The following is a 19,970-nucleotide window of genomic DNA, read 5'->3' as shown; positions in this document are numbered from 1 at the left end:
AATTGACATTTTAAAAGTAACTTTTTGATTTGAAAACAATTAACGGGATAATTGTGAAGATTTCAGGCTCTAAAATATGATGTCAGACCTTGCCCAAGGAAACTAAAGCAGTCATGTTGAGCAAACTAGATAAATATTATTTAATCAAGTCCTAGCTGCTTTTGCTTACAAGCCCAGTGTGAGTCTAAAATTGTGTTGCAGACATGGTTCTGGATCACCAGGAGGCCTCGCACGAACTGGATGACACCGTCAGAGTTAGGGTGCGTGAGGCTCTGCTGAAGAGACACCATCACCAAAACGAGAAGAAGAAAAACCTGATTCCAATGGTACGCTCCATCACCGAGGGAGCACGCAAACAGTCTGAGCCTCAAGTAGTAGGTACGACTCGTCACACACTCATCAGTGGGGAGCGGTTTTAATTTTGTAGGGCCAAAGCAACAGACACACAAGTTACATTGTTTTGCAAAAGTGTTCACACCCCTTGAATGTTTTCACGTTTCGTCACATTACAACCACACACTGCATGGAGAGTGTCTGAACGACAGTTTTTAAGTCTTGCTCCAACTCTCAGTTTGGTTTAGGGTTGGACTTTGACTGTAACATTTAATTCTCTAAAAGGTTTTCATCCAGAATTGTGTTGTGGTCAGCTCCATCCCATTAAATCCTGCCAGTTTCATTATCCCTACCGAAGAAAGGCCTTCCCACAGCATGGTGCTGATGGAAGTGAGTGCAGGGAGGTGTGCAGTGTTTGCCCATCTTGTGGCAACCTTTGGATGGTACTTTTTAAGGCTTCCTTACATACTGGTGGACTATAATTACCACTAACGTCACTTCTGAAGCCAACTGGATGCACTAGATTTCATCTATCAGACTATAAGGGGCTAAATGCAAATGAACGCAACACTTTTCACCTTTTATTTGTAACTGGTATTGAAAATTATAATTTCCCTTCATTGGTGTGGTTGTTGATTACTTTTTGTTAGTCTACAAGAATGAATACTTTTTGAAAGACATCACAGAATCCTCTTCAATCAGTGAAGTGTCCTCCGCACTTCATTGCTTCCAAGATTTAAGAAATTGGCAACGTTCTGTCAGAGGAATGTAACGTTTAGAGATTTTTTTTCACACTTTGTTCTTGGAATGATATTTTCTCTGATTCATTAGTGTTTTCTGTGAATCATATACATGCACACCCACACCTTACCATCCACTAGGGTCCGCCACGTCTCCCCAGCCTCCTCTGCCGATGGAACCAGCCAAGAACGGTGCTGGACAGGACAGCAGTCAAGTGGACCTCAGTAAGGTAAACAGACCGCCTGAGGATTTCTCATTCAGTTCATTAATATGGATGAGTAATGGAAAATATAGGATTTGTTATTTATGAATATTCACATGTTCATCTCAATACAGATTACAGCATTGAGATTAGCTGCAAAATATGTTTTACCTCTTTTACCTCTACTCCTGAAGGTGGATATTTTAAATCTATGCTTCACTCTGGTAATTTCCTCTTTTCTCCTTTTCCTCCAACAGGTTGACCTGCACTTTATGAAGAAGATCCCAGAGGGCGCCGAGGCCTCAAATGTGCTGGTCGGTGTTCTGGACTTCCTGGAGAGGCCCATTGTTGCGTTTGTACGCCTTTCCCCCGCTGTTCTTCTCACTGGACTCACTGAGGTTCCCATCCCCACCAGGTAGACAGCCACAGGCCCTGCTGGCAATTCATGTTAATTCAGCTTTCAAGGGAGAGTTCATGAAGTATGGTTTATCTGCTGGTCCAAATCAGATTCCTCTTTATCCTTCTGGGCCCTGATGGAAAAGCTCAGCAGTACCACGAAATTGGACGTTCGATGGCGACTATTATGACGGATGAGGTAAGAGACCTTTCGGATCTACAGAACTATTCACTCTATTGAACTTTTTAGCATTTGTTTTTGCAATGTAATCACAATTTGTGTCTTTTTTTTTCTTTCTTTTTTTTTTTTTTTAAGGAAATGGTTTGCAACAGATTATATTTTTGGGTATCATAGCAAACTGAGTAAATATAAATGCATGGCAGTTTTTTTTATAATTTAATTTTAATGCACTACTTTGTGTCGGTACGTTACAAAAGAAAATGAAAAAGTTAGAGGTGTGAATCTCTTTGCAAAAATATTGCAGCTTCTGAACCACCAATGATAGAAAAACTCAGCATCTTTCTTGCAACGTTTTTCTTTAATTATTAAATTTTTCATTGGTTCAGATCTTCCACAATGTAGCGTACAAGGCAAAGGACAGAAGCGACCTGCTAGCAGGGATAGACGAGTTTCTAGACCAGGTGACTGTCCTGCCACCAGGAGAGTGGGACCCTTCCATCCGAATAGAGCCCCCAAAGAACGTCCCCTCTCAGGTAATGCAGTTACTCATCTGACTTTTCAGCCCTGGATTTTAACCACATCAGACACACTTAAAGTTGTTTAAGTAATATGTGCAACTTGTTTTTTTGCTTGCTTCTGGCCTGCAGGAGAAGAGGAAAATGCCTGGAGTTCCCAACGGCACAACCTTGCAGGTCGAAGAACCACATGCTGAACACCACGGGCCGGAGCTGCAGAGGACAGGAAGGTAAGCAGCTGACCAGTCAGGTTTGTTACATAAACGTGTGGCTCGGTTCAAATTATGATTAATATGGATGATTCTGACTGAATGTCTAAACCTTTTTACCTTTTTTAGCATTCTGATTCTTGTTTTAAGTTGCTGCTATGGGCAAAAACTAAATTTCCGAGGAAATGAGATGGGACAATATTGAGGGCATAAAGGAGATTAAAGCACCTTTCAGATACATTTTTAAAAGGTTTTGTATCTTCCTTCTGCTTGATAATTATGCACCACTTTATATAGCTCAATCACACAGAAGCCCAATGAAATACATTGAAGTCTGTGGCCACAATCTGTAAAACATTTGCAAGGCCGTGTATGTCACCTATTAGCTCCTCAAAAAATGTTTCGGCACTAGTGACCTTTATTCATCAGCAGTTTGAGGTGGAGAAGGGCAGAGACATGCAGAAAATGGCCTGGGGTCAGAAAATGAACCCAGAGCAGCTGTGTCAAGGACCACAGCCTATAACCTACAACCTATAAATATGCAGCATCTGCTCTACCACTGAGCCACATGGTGCCCTATTCTGTACTTTTTGAAAAACACTGGTGATTATTTTACCTTGCTTTCTTTGGTTTGTTTTTAAAAAGTGGCAATACATTTCCCATCCTCATACATACTTGTTTTATCTCTAAATGAACAATCTGTCGTCAGGTTGTTCGGCGGCCTCATACTGGACATTAAGAGAAAAGCTCCTTTCTATGTGAGTGACTTCAAGGACGCCATAAGCCTCCAGTGTGTGGCCTCCTTCCTCTTCCTCTACTGCGCCTGCATGTCTCCTGTCATCACTTTTGGAGGACTGCTGGGGGAAGCGACTGAAGGACGTATTGTAAGAGTAAAACCATATTTATTTCACTATACGGTGCTGTTTGTTCTTATTATGAATGAGAGAAGACGAATCCAACACAATGCAATACCACCACCTGTTTCAGAGCGCCATAGAGTCGTTATTTGGTGCATCGATGACTGGAGTAGCCTACTCTCTGTTCGCTGGGCAGCCTCTCACCATTCTGGGCAGCACAGGTCCTGTACTGGTTTTTGAGAAGATACTCTTCAAATTCTGCAAGTACGTTCAGAAATTAAACAACTCCTTTGCTGACTAATGGGCCCTTCCTCGTCCTCCTCTGACCCCTGTCTCTCTTTTCCTTCTCAGGGACTATGATCTGTCATATTTGTCTCTGCGGGCTTGCATTGGCCTGTGGACAGCACTGCTGTGTTTTATGTTAGTGGCCACAGATGCTAGCTCGCTGGTTTGCTACATCACTCGGTTCACTGAGGAGGCATTCGCTGCCCTCATCTGCCTCATCTTCATCTATGAGGCCTTGGAGAAACTGTTTCACTTGGGGGAACTGTACCCCTTCAATGTAAAGAGTGACCTGGACAAACTCACTCTGGCATAGTGAGTAAATTTTATTTTTTCCTCTGTGTATTTGCAAATTATTTGCATCTTTTTTCTAAACCCTCGTAGGAGCAAAAAGAAAAATAAATAGAACCCAAACATATTTTTAGTCAGCCACCAAATGTTAATTTCCCTGTTTTGTGTTCATCTCTCTGTGTAGCTGCAGGTGTTCACAGCCTGATAACCCCAGTAATAAAACCTTAGAGCTGTGGAGCGAGAGAAACGTCACAGTCTCGGTTGTATCCTGGGAAAACCTGACTGTCAAGGTTATTTCATTACATCTATATGTTTTCCATTCGTTCATCCCTGCACGCTGTAATTTATTAATGCCATACTTTTGATTGTCCAAAATTAAAAAAAAACCCCACACATACTGTAATCCTGCCACTATTTTATTTGTTTGTGTTTTTTAATAAACAATTCATATTTAAAGAGGAAAGTGTTAGTTTTACAAGTTTACAGCCTGAAAGTCTTTTATCAGATACTTAACTTTACCTTCAAGTCATTTTGCATTCGTCGAGCATCATTGACAGGAAAACCTATTTGTTTTTGTTCATTATCATTTGAAGCTATATGGTGTTTGCTAAGAAATGACCAAACAACATTCTAACTTTATTTTGTTTGGCGTTTTAAAGAGAGAAATAAACGATTCTTTGCTCTGTTGAACTCTAGTTCAATACTATTGAGCTCCATCCAGTGCTTTGGGTTTTAAATAACAAAAAACAATTATAAATATTAGCTTTGATGACCAACAGCAATCTGTGACCAAAGAAGAGAAAATGAGGGAAGATACGTAACTTAGTGTCTCCTCTAAAAAATACCTAGAAAAAGATACAGTCACCAAGTTACCGAGGCATGTCATTAACTTTTCAGTCAATATGTGGCTGGCCTGGGTTTTTTCCGTAAAGGCCTTTCCTTCCTGGATTTCACTGTTCAGAGCCTGAGGCAAAACTCTTTGTTTTTTATATTTCTTTGTTTCAGAATGTATTTTTTTTTGGTTAACATTCAACAAAGCCTCACCTTCACTTTAGTAGTTAATCTTTCTGAAGGACTTCTGTAAGGCTGACATTTCTAGCATTTCATCTTGACAACACAAAGGTCTTTGTTATTTTCAGCAACATGTAATTACTTTGTTTTTAGATCCTTTTACCCAAACAGCCCAGATAAAGGGTTCTCCGTGTTGATTTCTACTTGAGTCTGGGCTGAAATCTGTTTGTGTCCCCACAGGAGTGTATGAGCCTGCAAGGACAGTTTGTTGGGACAGCATGTGGACACCACGGCCCCTTCACCCCAGATGTTCTCTTCTGGTCCATCATCTTGTTTTTTTCAACATTCTTCATGTCGGCCTTCCTCAAGCAATTTAAGACAAGTCGTTATTTCCCCACCAAGGTACCCCACCAAGTGGTTGATGTGTGATGGTTGGCAGGATCATAATGTGGGAATGTTTTTTTTTTTTTACTTTTAGCAGGGACCCGTCAAAGTTGATAGGAAGATGAATGGAAGCAAATAGAGTAAATAAACGGAAGAAATATCTGACATTAGGCTGGAGGTTTAACTTCCAGCAGGCGAACGACCCTAAACATACTGCCAGAGATGCAATGAAAGCGTTTCGATCAAAGCATACTCCTAAGTTAGAATGACCTAGTCAAAGTCTAGACCAAGTACCAGGCTTGAAAAATTACTATTTATCACCATTTTTCAAAGTAGAATGGAAACATTGTTCTCTAGATGTTTGAATCCGACAGAGGTATACGTCAACAGGTTTATAGGTGTAATTGTACCAAATCAACACCGGAGTAGAAAATCAAGCAGTTGGTTGTACTGAATTTTATTTTGGAGTATTAGAGAAAAGAGGGCCAAATGCAAACACATGTAATGTTTTAGCAATTTCTACTTGTACAAAATGTTGAAAATCATGAATAGTTGTGCTTTCTTTTCATATTTTCTTCTCATTTTACTCCATGTAGTCAGTCACATAAAATTCTGCAAAACATTTTGTGGTTGACAAAATGTATAGTGATTCAAGGGATATGAATACTTTAGGAAGGCAAAATAGTTTGAGATTGTTTACGTTCAACCTTAATGGAGTTCATAGAAACAGAAGTCTAAATGCAGCAATCTGTCGCTCTTAGGTGCGGTCTATGATCAGCGACTTTGCAGTGTTTCTTACAATTGTTGTCATGGTCCTGCTCGACTTTGCCATTGGAGTGCCATCCGAAAAGCTGAAGGTGCCAAGCAAATTCCAGGTAATTCCCGAGAAACACACAAGAAATATATGTTTTATATTTGGAAAAAGCAAACTTTGCTTTTCATCTAAACAATATGTAAGAGCAGATGAAATGTTGTTGAAGTAAAGAAAAGTTGGAAGTAAGCAAAATTCACCTTACTTTTTTCCAGTTTTCGGCTCATATTTGTGAGCTAAATAAGGACAACTTGTTGCAGGGAAATAGTGATACAAATATCGACGTGTGCACCTCTGCTCTTTTTCTGCAGCCTACCAGAGATGATCGAGGTTGGTTGATCAATCCAATCGGGCGCAACCCCTGGTGGACAGCCCTGGTCGCATCTATTCCCGCTCTTCTCTGCACCATCCTCATCTTCATGGACCAACAGATAACTGCTGTCATCATCAACCGCAAGGAGCACAAACTACTGGCAAGAGGAAAATGAAAGAAAATGAAAATACTTCTTCAGGCTTGGATTCTGAACCCATATCTGACCTGCTTTTTGTTTTGCAGAAAGGCTGTGGGTACCATTTAGACCTGCTGATGGTGGGGGTGATGCTGGCTGTGTGCTCCATCATGGGATTGCCTTGGTTCGTGGCAGCCACTGTGCTGTCCATCTCTCATGTCAACAGCCTGAAACTGGAGTCGGAGAGCGCAGCTCCGGGAGAGCAGCCGCGCTTCCTGGGCATCAGAGAGCAGCGGCTGACAGGCCTGATGATCTTCCTGCTCATGGGATGCTCCGTGTTCATGACTGGAGCCCTGCAGGTGGGTCACAATCACACTTCAGATTTGATGAGTAAAGAAATGAAAGGTTGGACTTGACTGTGATTGACTAGAAAACTTGCCTGTTATGTGCCAAAGTTATTTATTATATCAACAATCTATGTTCTGAAAATATTTAATGGCATTTCTCGCTGTGCTAATAAAGTCACAGGTCTAATAAAGTGTAACTCTAATGTTTTTCCTATTTCAGTTCATTCCTATGCCTGTATTGTACGGAGTTTTTCTTTACATGGGAGCATCTTCATTAAAAGGCATTCAGGTAAAATTATATTTCTTTATGAGTATCACATCTCCATCCATCCATCCATCCATCCATTTCTATTCACCCTTTGTCCCTAATGGGGTCGGGAGGGTTGCTGGTGCCAATCCCCAGCCAGCGTTCCAGGCGAGAGGCGGGGTTCACCCTGGACAGGTCGCCAGTCTGTTGCAGGAGTATCACATCTATGAGAGCTTTTTTTTTTTTGCTCTTCAAAGTAGTAAAATTACAACATTAAATAATTTTCCAAAATTTGTTTAATGATACTTACTTACAAAACGTAACTCAAAGATTTCCATCTCAACTTTCCTATAAAAATGTCACACATAAAAGTGTGTTCTGTTGTTTTTCTGCCCAGTTCAACCAATTTGACTTTTCTACTGCGCTCTAGAATCCCATTTTAGGTTGGGAATTCTCTTGAACATTTGATTGAAAGGCACTTAAAAATCTGGGTTAGATTAATGATGTTTGGGTACAAACGGATTTGCAAATAATACAATAATAATAATACAATAAACACATCCAAACTGGTTTTGCATAATATTAATGTTTTCATTATCTATGGTCTGTGCTTGAACAGTCTCTGTTTCATCTCTTAATGTCAAATGATTATTTTCAGATTGAGGAAGGTTTTTCTTCCCTTGGACATCATCCACTGACATTATGCAGTCTGTTTCTCGCTCTGAGCTGTCGCAGACACTGTGATTCCCACTGATAAACCTCATGCCAAGCCTGAGGCACTTGTGAATTTCTTTTTTAATTTATGCAAGTAGCACACTGCTTGCATTGGGATTTTAGGAGGCTGGCTCTGTTTGTCTTGATTAGTCCTGTAAATGTTCCTCTGCCAGTCTTTCTTTGGTCGTGTATTTTCCAAGGTTAGAAACATCCCATTATTCCAAAACCAAAGCTTTCTGGATTTTGTGCTAAATTGTTCATTCCACATCAGCACTTTCTTATTTGTCGTCTCAGTTTCAATGTAGTCACTCAGATTATCAATTGTATTGACGTCTAGAATTTAATTGGATTATTCTAGCTCATTAAAAGTTTATTTTTTAACCATCTCATTGTGGCTCTGGTTGTGTGCTTGAAAACAAGTCTCAGGTCTTTTGAGGTAAAGATTATCCCATCTTTAGCTCCGTCCATCTTCTCAGAAAGTTTGACAACTTCCCGGTCTCTGTTGAAGAAGATCAACCCATAGCATAATGCTGCCTCTCCCCTGTTTCACCATGGGGATGGTTTGTTGAGGGTAATGTGCTGTGGTAAGCAGTTTGACATGTTGGTTATCATGTTGGGTTCTGGTATATTTCAACTGCAACTCTTTAAATAAAAAACAACTTGGATCTCATCACTAATTGCACACAAGTGGACTCTGTTTTGTAATTAAGCGATCTCTGAAGGCAGTTAGTTACAATAGATTTTATTTAGGGGTATCTCACTAAAGGGGACTGAATACAAATACACAGCACACTTCCAAGATTTTCATTTGTAAAAATGTAGAAAACCTTGTGTAATTCTTCTGGCACTTCATAATTATGTGCTACTTTGTGTTGGTCTGTAATATTAAATTTCAAAAAGTTTTAAGTTGTTTGTGATAAAAAAACAAAATAAGAAGTGTGAATGGCACTGTGTATCCATGGCGTTTGGCAGTTTTTGTATGTCATGGATCCTTCATGACTGAATTTTCAATTTAGGATTTGTGTGTTTTATTTGTTTTAAAAAGGAAATAACCAGCGTGTAATCTTGCACATGTTGGGATTCACATCTCTCATATAGTCTGCATTTCACCAGTGTTAATCTTTCTGTAGTGTTCTTCCCCTTCACTTACTGATTATTTTTACTACTAACCTTCTCCACCTGTGTTTTGACTGTTTTCGTCTCAGTTCTTTGACCGTCTAAAGCTTTTTGGTATGCCAGCAAAGCACCAGCCAGATTTCATCTACCTGAGACACGTCCCTTTGAGAAAGGTGCATCTGTTCACTGTGACTCAGCTCACCTGTCTGGTGCTACTCTGGGTCATCAAGACCTCCCCCGCTGCGATCATCTTCCCCATGATGGTAACTATCTTCACTGAACAAAAGCACCTCATTTGTTCTTCCACTTTCTCTCTAGTCAGGATCTGTTTCACTCCTGTAGGTCCTGGCTCTGGTTTTTATCCGGAAGCTGCTGGACTTGTGCTTCTCGAAACGAGAGCTGAGCTACCTCGATGACTTGATGCCTGAGTGGAAGAAGAAAAACCTGGATGACGCTTCCAAAAAATTGGAAGAGGTAGTCTAAGTGGGGAAAAAAAATCTTCAAATGTCTTGTTCACCTTAAAGCATCGAAAGTTAATTCTTCTTATGTATGGCCGCACCTGTGTTTGTATTATGCAGGAATCGCAAGAAATGCTGAGCTTGAAAGGAGATGAATCAGCTACTGTTCAGATTACTATGGAGGGAAGCAGACTTGTTCAAAAAGCACATGATCCCAAGTGAGACACACACACACACACACACACACACACACGCACGCACACACACACACGATGAACATGGACTTGATTAATAGGATTATTATAGAGATTTGTCACTTTCCCATCCGTCTTCTTGCATGCCTGTGTTTTTTATTACCTGGTGTGTGGGGCTCTGTCTTCATGTTCCCCCGGTGAATCCTGTATCTTCCTCTAATGCCTCTCCTCAATTTTACCCTTTTTCCTCCTCCTGTTCATCAGGTGTGATCCCTCTGATATTAACATATCTGATGAAATGTCTAAAACCACTGTGTGGAAATCCCTCAACTCCAATCAAAAGGACATTCGTCCTTTGGCTGCTAAAAAGGCAAGACCATACCCTCCTTCATCCCTCATCCCTACCTAGAGGAAATAATCTTGCTGCATGCTGTCATCTTCTGCTTTTTTGATGATTTGCTGTTTGTTCTTTGTTTCATTGTAGTGCTTGTCCTGTGTGCTGCTTTGACTCTGTGTTTGTGTGCTTCATCCTGCAGGATTGAAGGGATCACGTTCATTGATGAGTGAAGACATTCAGCTGAGTCACCTTGCTGTAGTTCTGGACGACTGGAGGCCGCAGGTTGACCAAACCAAAACAGCCTCTTCAGAGCTCATAGAAAAAAAAAAACTACATCAGCCACAAACATACAGAGAAAGTCAACTGAGCTGTACACACGTGTACTTGTGTCTGTTTGAGGTTTGTAGATATAAATGAGATTCAAGTCTTTTTCCCATACTCTAAATTTAACTGATATACACAAAGCATCACAAAGGTAATATTTTCACACTTAAACTCGTAACAAAACTTGTAATATTCTATTGCTGTATCCGTCCAGCACATCACAGCCCAATAATGTAATTTTCCTGATACATCTGAGAGGAAGATGGTGAGACAAACATAAAAAGACAAGGCCAGGAAAGAAAAGATGTACAAGGTAATGACAGAATGATACATACAGTTAGAGACACTATTATTTTCACCATCAAATGTAAATCAACAATAAAAAACACAAAAAGTGCTGAATTATAGATTTCCACTGCATAATTTTACAAAATGCAATGTTTTATGCAGCACCCTTTGGAAATAAAGTGCCAATTTTGCCTCGGGTTGATGACATCGCAAGAGGTACAAGACTGGCAGAAGAGCCAAATGAACTATCGTTTTGGTGGGAAAGGTTCAATAAAATAGAAAAAATGAGGAAAGTACAAACAGACTGGGGTCAGTTGCCTTGTGCCTTTCGCGATGTCACCAGAAGCACAACACAAGAGCCAAAAATCCCCAAAAATCTGACCATAAAACATTATTAGTTAAGAAATTATATCTAGAGATTGATTGACTGAGTGATTGATCAATCTATCTTTCTGGTTTGTAGCTTTAAGAGACAATAAAGATAGGCAAGAGAGTGAAGAGATATGCTTCAGTATTATCTAAATTATCCCCTTACTATCAGCGTTTTCAAAAGGGAAACTTTCAGCTTTTAAAGGGGCAGTACTTTGTATTTTCCAGGCACATTTTACAGAAAATCAAGTATGTATGATAACTTCAGATGCTATAAAAATTATGTATATCAGATACAACTGAAAAGAAATTTGGGTAACACTTTATTTGATGAGGTGTGCATAAGACTGACCTGACACTGTCATAAGATGACATAACAACACCAGCTGTTTGCTAATTGCTGCTGGCTAGTCTGAAGGAGCTGAGTGGGGGAGTTGTGGAGGAAAAGTGCTCTATTATGTGAAAACGTGTGAGTTTGCAAGCTGCAGCTCAGAAGTGGAGCTAGGTCCACCCAGGCAAATGGTTGCCATGGGAGATTAAAGGATTTCACAAATATCCATGAGAGAATCAAAGCAACACTCCAAGTATGTTTTTGATGAGGCTGCTAACATTATAAAACGATGCAAAGCTCAAAAAAGTTGATTTTACGTCATACTGCCCCTTTGAAAGTAGACAAGGTGTCTGCCTTTGAATCCATGATTATGAAACAGAGGAATTTTATAACTAAGGACTCTCGTTTCTTGTTTCACAGACATAACCTGTGAAACAAGAAACGAGGCAAAGCCAGTGTTGGAAAGATACAAAACAAGGAAGCCTTTTCAATATAGTGAAGCTCTGCCATAGAGGTATCTAAATATATGTTTTTTATGATAATTTGCTTATTTAATTAGATTTTTTCATATTGAATATTTTATAAATTTCTTATTTTCTTTAGAATAGCTTGCCTCAGGCATTTTGGAAGAAAACGTTGCTTTTTAGAGAACGTTTTTGACCATGTGTGTTAAACTCAGGCCCATGGGTCAAATCTGACCCGCCATAGCTATTTCTGTGGCTCTCTAGACATCAGAGGGTCACAGAAACAGAATTTCGAGATAATAGCCATGTGCTTAAATGTTATTTTATCAGTCCAATCAAATCAGTTTTTACTTGTGTAGAGCCAAACTACATCAATATGAAAAGATGTTAACTATGATTTAATCTTAAGAGGTACAAATCCAATACAGAAGAAGCTATGATACCTTAACAGTTTTTTAATAGTTGGCATTAAAATACATTCTGCCACAATTGGCCCTTTGAGGACATTCATGATCCTGATGTGACCCAAAATGAAAATTAGTTTTACACCCTGACTTAGACATAAGAATACACAAAAAATAAATATTAAACATTCTTTTCCAACATCAATCTACGATGCAATGTTGTAAATGTTGGCAATTTTAAACAGGTGACACATGAAGGTTCAAGTAACATGTTTTATGTTAAATTAAGTAAAATGTCTCTGATTCCTCCACACTGGTACCTGATGCCAAATAGATCAACCAGAAAGTGAGTTTAAACCAGAAAACTTTGAATCATTCAGATTTTACTTAGTCATGTAGTCCAGCTAAATTGTGTTTTTCTTGGTTAAATATTTGCAGAGTTTCCTCCAATTAATGAAAAAGATTTTATATAAATATCAGAATATATAAGTTAAAAGTAATATTGAAAAGTCAGAGCCCTGTGGATCTCCCTAACAAACATTATTGTTCTCGACATCAACAGCGTGGAAACTCCTACATGAACACAACTCAACCGGAAACATTTTTAAGCCCTAGAACAATAACTGGATGACCCCTGGTTGACCTTGAAATTGATCTGCTCAAAGTGTGCAGGGCTTTCATTCACCATGTGACCCACACTGGAAACATTCTTCCCAAATTTGGGAACTCGTTCAACAAATCACAATAATTACTCAATCCAGCTTTCTTTTATAGAAATTGCTACTAAAACAAACTTTGCTCTTTGTTTTCAGCCAAACAATTCAAAGCCAGATCATTCAATCTGCCATGATCACTTCTTTATTGTTGCCATTTAATTGGTAGATTTTAAAATGTTTTTAAATGTTGAAACTGAAAGATGCCAAAGTTAAAAAGCCACCTACGTGCAACCAATTCAACTTATTTTTTAAATCTCATCTTTTCTTTTGTTGCCTTTTTAGTAGTGACTATGAAGATTGGAGGTTGTTCTGCACAATGTCTTGTCATGTATTTTATTTTATTTTCATTTGAACTCAGACAAGATTATGAATGCATCAGAAAGGCACTTTAGATGGAGTCAGGTCCCCTGTTGTTTTTAAAGGTGTGTGAATTTTTTTAATGCGCTTTAAGATATTTTAGCAATAATTTAGTCTTAGTTTTGACCTCAATTGGCCAAAACTCAGTTTTTGATTTATCAAGTACATTTTTTATGAGTGCTCTCCCGGTTTTCCTGGTTTTTGGTGTCCTCTTCTTTTTTCCTGTAAGAAGTTAGATACAAAAAAAATGAGTTTTTTAGTTGAAAGAGGAAACACCAGCTGCTTTGAGATAAAATAGGCCTTTCTGCTTCTGTTGCATTTATTTCAGGATGTCCTGAAACATTTAAAACTTAGATAATACAATTTGACCTAAATGCCCATCTGTTGTTTTATTGTTAGTTCATTTATATTTGAAATTTATTAATTAACTTTATTTTAGCCATGTTCCCCCAATTTAGCCTATATTTTTGGCACCTTAAGAGAATCAGATAGATTATTGTTGGAAACAATAATCTGCAGTAATACTTATTTATGTGTACTTTCTGTAGATAAAGACAATATATTTACTCTCTTGTGATATTCTGAACCAAATTATTTTACAAACAAATACAGCTCTTTATTTTTAGATGTGCAATTATATGTTATTCTTTATATTTTATGTACATTCTGTAACAAGGAAGAGGAGAGAAAGACTGAGGAAAGCACGTATCTGTCTAATGTAGATCAAAGATAACAGCTGAGAAAAATGGAGGATTCACTTTTCTCTACAGTGCCTTGCAAAACACAAACTTACATCTTAGGTGACACAGCAACACAAAGCAATGCATAATTATATAGTGGAACAAAGAGACAAATGGTTGCAATGTTTATTTTACAATTCCACGCCTGAGAAGTGAGACTTGTGACTGTATCCAGCCCTCTTTACGAACTACCTCTAAAGAAATCAGTGCATAATTGCCTTTAGGAGTCAACTAACTAAATGCCATAGATAAGGATGCCATCCATCCATTCACCCATTTTCTAACGCCCTTGTCCCTAGTGGGATCAGGAGGGGAGCTGGTGCCTATCTGCAGCAAAGGTTTCGGGCGAAATCCTGGACAGGTTGCCAGTGAAAAGAAAAGGGACTTTTCCTGACCCGAAATCAAACCTGCAGCAGTGAGAGCGCCGAATCCTGACCACTAGACCATCAAGGATCTTAGATAAGGATGCTGTTTTGTGTTTCTCCCAACATAATACAGAACATAGTAAATGTGTGGAATAATGTGTTTGTCTCAGACAAAATCGAATCTTTTTGGGACTTTATGCAAAACTATGTTTATGGTGGTTAACTAAAACTTCATATCACCTTAAAAACACCACTTACCTGTGTAGTGGATGGTGGTGGCAGCATCTTAATGTGGGGGGTGTTTTTCTTGAGCTGATGCCAGGAAACTGGTCAGAGTAGATGGAAAGATGGGTGTTCTACAAAGACTGACTCCTTGTAGAACAAATATTTATAACACAAATATGATTTTGTGTTATATAAACACAAATTCACATAACGTTTCCCAGAATCTTAGTTGTAAACATGTTGAAAGCCGTGTATCATTTATGTTGGTATATCACATACAGGTCCAACAGAATATACTGCAGTTTGTGACTGTTGAGTGATAACATGTGAGGCTATGAATACTTTTGCAAGGCAATGTAGAGAGACTTAAAGCAATCCAGATGACCTAGACAAAAGACACAAGGTTTTAATAAATTAAAGTGGATAATATAAAGATGAAGGGGTACATTATCAAAGAACTGCTGTATTAATATTAAACCTATTCCAAAAAATCTCTAAAATATAATGTATGTCTGCTGACAATGTGCAAAATATATTTTAATTAATATTATCCCATGTGTTATTTTACAGCCACGCCTTGGATTCTTCCTTTTTCTTTAAAGCAACGTGCACAAGTAATTAATTAAAATACCTCTTCCAAAAAAGGCACTAACGAGCATTTTGTACAGCGCTTTCATGTAACTCTGCTTTGAGTCTGTCAGACTTCTGAATGTGAAAGGTTATCAAGCAATGACCCAAAACTAACTTAATCAAAAGCATGAATTAAACATCAAAGTGTAAATATATGTACAAAACCGTAGAGTTGTTACCCAAGCTAAAACCATGAGATGTGCAATCATGTGAAATCGCAGTTAAACATTTTGAGTTTAAAGGATGTAAATGTGCTTCAATAGTAGAATTATGAGGAAAAATGCAATTTCAATGTGTCTTAAACTTGACTCCTATTTCATTATTATGTGGATGTAAGGTGAATAAACAGTAAACTGCCTTTAGAATATTATTGGTTAACTACATATGCAGTCATGGTAGAAAGAAAGTACACCCTCTGTCGGTTCTAGGGCTTTCGGGTGAAGATGAGCTGGCCTTTAACAAGTTCTATATTTCTTTGAATCCAAATGTAAGTTTCCTAAAACACACCATAAAGATTCCTCCACATCACTCTTCATTAGACAAAGACAACACAGAAATGAAAAAAAACTGAGAAATGAAGTAAGTCTTAAAACCCCTGAGAAATCCTGAGCTGACCTCTGAGCCAAGCAGAGGTCAGAGTTCAACTAAGTTGGAGAAATAAAATTTACACGATATGTTGAATAACCAGTTATTCAACACATCATAGCTAACATTGTTGTTAGCTATGCAAACAAAAATGTTAACAGTTAGAAAGCTATGTTACCAAGTCATTATTAAAAACTAATTTAATGTTTTTGGGGGATTGTCTCTGACTGGGTTAAGCATTTTATTCTTATTGCCTGAATTTATTTAGTTATTAAAAAAAAAAATTGTGTTTTTGAGAGATTGGTCATGAAGGAATACCCCATAGAGGTTTTTAACATAACTACAGATAATTTTGCACACTAGATGGCAGCATAATGCATGACTAAATATGTTGCTTGTTATGTGCTAAATGTGCATCATCAGGCATTAGTGGTAAACATACCACACATTGACTGTATGATGGTTGAATATGGCAAATTTAAGTTCAACAAAAAGGAACACAGGAAATGACTGTTTATCAATTTACAATTTATTTGAAATTCTCTACATCTGAATAACTTTTTATCATGCTGTATCAAGATGAAATTGACACACATATTTTTAAATAACCAGTATTAAAGATATCCCTGATGGTCTGAGTTTCCATAAAATAAAAGAAAACTGATTCAGTCTTTACTTAAGAAAAAAAAAGAAAGCCAAAATAAATGCATAATCATAAAAGAGCTACACCTAATTGGACAGAGTTATAAAACATTTTGTTTTGAGTTTGTCAAACAATATCACACCATAATCTTTACACAAAGACAGGTGTTGATTTCTCACTTTTTTGTCCTGAAACTATTAACATAATAAAATTCTCACCCTGTTTTGATCATAGTGGCCGGGCAGACTTGCTTTTAGAGCCAGCAGCATAACCTCTACACAGTCAGTTGCTCTTGGCCCTTTTTGCACCTAGTTGTCATGGCAATACTGACTTGTTAAATAAGGAAGTGATGGCTGGTTTTATCAAATTTGGTCACAACTGTGGAACGTAAATGAATAAACCCGTCACGTTGGGTTCCAGCTTCTTAACCCACATGCAGAACAACACCAGGAGAACAGGAATCAGATAAAGTTTATTTCAACACAATGAAAAGATTGGTAGAGTGGATCTGATCCTTGGGGCAGGCTCATGGAGTCGTCTGCACACTAAAGAACAGCAAAGGGAGATGGTGAGTTTGTGCTTTTCAGAAATGGGAACTTTGAGAGTTATTAGACTGATCTTACTTGACTTGATTATTTCCACCAAGAAGAGGGGAAACTGCGGGTTCGTGGTTTTGGTTCCTTTGTGGGTGTCTTTGAGGTGATCCAGGTTCCAGAGAGTGGGCTCGGCTAGGAGTTTGTTCTGGGTCATGATGCGGAGGCTGCGGCGGAGGGCAGACAGGTAAGTTGAGGCATGGAGGAAAACAGAGGAACAGTCTGACCGCCAGCTGGGAAATCCAGAAATGGTTTATGTTCACGAGGGAGAAAATCCAGAAAGCCAGAACTAGGGCTTCACAGGGAATATTTCACGGCGTCACAAGAAAACACCTGAGACAGAGAGGAAACCAGAGTTGATTACTAAGCAACTTCTCGGGAAAACACAGAGAGCTTTCTCAGGGAGGCTCAGAGTACCATTACTGGCAAACACTCACTTCAAACTTCATTATTTTGAGCTGGATCTAAAAACACATTAAACCATTTAAAGGCGGTTTACTTTCTACTCACCATGACTGCACAGACCAAGGGAAATAACACATTTAGCTAGACGTGAGTTTAAATCTAGTTTGAGTACATCTGTGCTTGTAATGGATGTTCTCTGTTGTGTTTACATTCAAGCAAAAGCACACCTTCAGTCAGTAATGAAGTACCTGCTTTCATAAAACATTTCTCCTTAGTCACATTTTGGATTATCGTAATCAAACCTTCATTCACAATCCTGTAGCCACTATAGTTTTTGAGCAGAAGAAGAAAAAATATCCCTGCACAATGTAGGGCTATGACCTTCTGGAGAACAGAAATGCTGAGTAGGAGGACAAGGTGAGGACAGAGCAATGAGAAGTCAGAAGATGCAGTGAAAGAGAAGCACCTGTTCTACAGTGTGTACTTTGATTTGAGCCACAATGAGTGTGTTGTCTTCTGCTGGAATAATAATGTTTTTCTATGTATCTGTAATTTAATTTTTAATTACAGCAAAATGGAAAATAAACTGAAACTGCAATATGAATATCTGAGTATGAGTATTTGTGGTGTTACAGTAATAAATGACTGTCATTATTATTTCAACTTCATCCCACCACAATCCATGGGACGAAAGGGAAACTAGAAGAAAACAGTTTATGAACACTTCAATAAAAGAAGGAAAAATAAAATATAAATGTATAAAAACAAAAGGGGTTTGCTAGAACGCAAACAGTTGTTTAACTCTGAAAAAATTCTAGACCAGAAAAGAATTAGTTCATAAAAGCAACTCAAGTTAAATAACGCAAGAAAAAAATAAGTAGAGTTAAAATAAAATGTAACTTTTATTTATACTGTATTGTGTTTTATAATGATTGGCTAATGAAGTTCCTTTTTTCATTTCCATTTATTCTGTGAATTTATGAGTTTGTTGAGATGTATTTATTTTTTGTTTACTAAGCCATTTATTAATTTCTGTATGTATAGTTAGAACTGGCAGTTTTGGTCCTCTATTGATGGTTGTTTTCTAATCGTAAGTTGAACTTAAAATATATAATCACATATAAATTATTTTAAAATTTGTGCCGTATTAAGGTTCTGCACGTGTTTGGCTCTTCGATGTGTTAATGTAATAAAAGAGCTTCTCCACTAGATGGCATCAGTGCCATGGCTTTCTTTTAATTAAACATTTTCCCCATTTATTCAGTCAAGCTCTTCATACTGAAATAAAATACTCATCAGACCATCCTCAGCTGGTGCTGCATTATTTTCCTTACCTTACTCCATCCTTCATGTCCATCAGATTGTCCTGATCTGCTTGTGTTGATCTACTTCACTCAGCTTTTTCTCCAGAGGTTAGAAAACAATCTGAACATCTGGAGGCAATGGCCAAAGAATAGCATGTAGGAAGGGGTTTGAGGTCAAAGTTACTCTGTCCTAATGCATGGAGCTGTGACATGTGTGTGCCTCAAGGGGCCATGCGATCCAAACGGCAGATTACACACAGTCATAATGCTCTCACTTAATGAAACATTGTAATTTTTCTGTAACATAAAGTCAAAGAAGGGAAAGGCAAAACATACTAAGGCTTTTTAAAGTTTTTAACAAATGAAGTCAAATCAGTAGACAACATTTTAGAAAACATTCACTGATGTTACTCTCACCTGGTTGTGCAAAACAACTTTCTTTATTGAAAAGAAAACTATGATCATTTTAATAGCATCTATTTACAGATTTCTTTGTAACTTTCCTTGAATTCAAAGGTTTACAAAAGCTTACAGTATTAGAGATAAATGCTTTTTAAACTTTAGGACTCAAACCTTTTAGATTTTCTTCCACAAGCTTCTCACAATAGTTTGTTGAAGTTCTTCCCAATTCCTCCTGACAGCACTGGTGGAACTGAGTCCATTTTGTAGGCCGCCTTACTGCACACACCTTTACAGATGTTTCCACAACTTCTCCATAGGACTGAGGTCAGGATTTTGTGATGGCCACCCCAGAACACTAACTTCTTTGTCCTGAAGTCACTATATAACCACTTTGGCTGCGGGTAATACTTCATTTGGAAGACCAATATGTGCCAAACCTAATACTTCCTGGCTGATGCCTTTAGATGTTGCTTCAATATTTCAACATATTGTTCTTTCCTTGTGATGGCATCTATTTTAATGAAGTGACCAATTCCTTCTACAGCAAAACAGCCCTACAACATGATACTGTCACCCCATATTTCACAAAATGGTAAAAGCATCCATGTTCATCCTCCAAAAGTAATCATGGTCATTACAGCCAACAGTTCCACCTTAGCTTCCTCAGACCACAGTGCATGTCTCCAAAAATGAACGTCTTTGTCCATGTGTGCATTTGCAAAATGCAATCTGGCTTTCTTTGTTTTCTTT

At 38.2% G+C, this 19,970-nt stretch overlaps 1 protein-coding gene across 6 annotated transcripts in view; it reads left to right on the top strand.

Moving 5' to 3' along the window:
• Positions 1-18,112, top strand: part of slc4a8 (solute carrier family 4 member 8) — a 40,487-nt gene extending 22,375 nt beyond the window's left edge. The window contains exons 6-27 of one of the 6 annotated variants that reach the window (XR_006371117.1): positions 202-378; positions 1,215-1,303; positions 1,534-1,691; positions 1,784-1,871; positions 2,240-2,386; positions 2,501-2,598; positions 3,287-3,461; positions 3,565-3,698; positions 3,786-4,031; positions 4,192-4,297; positions 5,259-5,420; positions 6,164-6,277; positions 6,525-6,686; positions 6,770-7,021; positions 7,230-7,298; positions 9,176-9,349; positions 9,429-9,560; positions 9,665-9,762; positions 10,003-10,108; positions 10,275-10,474; positions 10,614-10,712; positions 15,229-18,112. Coding sequence is in view for 2 of the 6 variants with exons in the window: in XM_044122116.1 (XP_043978051.1) it covers positions 202-378; positions 1,215-1,303; positions 1,534-1,691; positions 1,784-1,871; positions 2,240-2,386; positions 2,501-2,598; positions 3,287-3,461; positions 3,565-3,698; positions 3,786-4,031; positions 4,192-4,297; positions 5,259-5,420; positions 6,164-6,277; positions 6,525-6,686; positions 6,770-7,021; positions 7,230-7,298; positions 9,176-9,349; positions 9,429-9,560; positions 9,665-9,762; positions 10,003-10,108; positions 10,275-10,280 (2,693 nt within the window). In the remaining 4 variants the exon portion in view is untranslated. Of the gene's footprint in view, positions 1-201; positions 379-1,214; positions 1,304-1,533; positions 1,692-1,783; positions 1,872-2,239; positions 2,387-2,500; positions 2,599-3,286; positions 3,462-3,564; positions 3,699-3,785; positions 4,032-4,191; positions 4,298-5,258; positions 5,421-6,163; positions 6,278-6,524; positions 6,687-6,769; positions 7,022-7,229; positions 7,299-9,175; positions 9,350-9,428; positions 9,561-9,664; positions 9,763-10,002; positions 10,109-10,274 lie in introns of all 6 variants that reach the window. The other 5 variants (XR_006371118.1, XR_006371115.1, XR_006371116.1 and 2 more) reach the window with 5 other exon arrangements.
• The last annotated feature ends 1,858 nt before the right edge of the window (positions 18,113-19,970 follow it).

The sequence above is a fragment of the Gambusia affinis genome, linkage group LG07, assembly GCF_019740435.1.
Source record: "Gambusia affinis linkage group LG07, SWU_Gaff_1.0, whole genome shotgun sequence".
Taxonomy (NCBI): Eukaryota; Metazoa; Chordata; class Actinopteri; order Cyprinodontiformes; family Poeciliidae; genus Gambusia; species Gambusia affinis.
The sequence above is the reverse complement of the archived record's forward strand: the minus strand, read 5'-3'. Positions and strand labels throughout refer to the sequence as shown.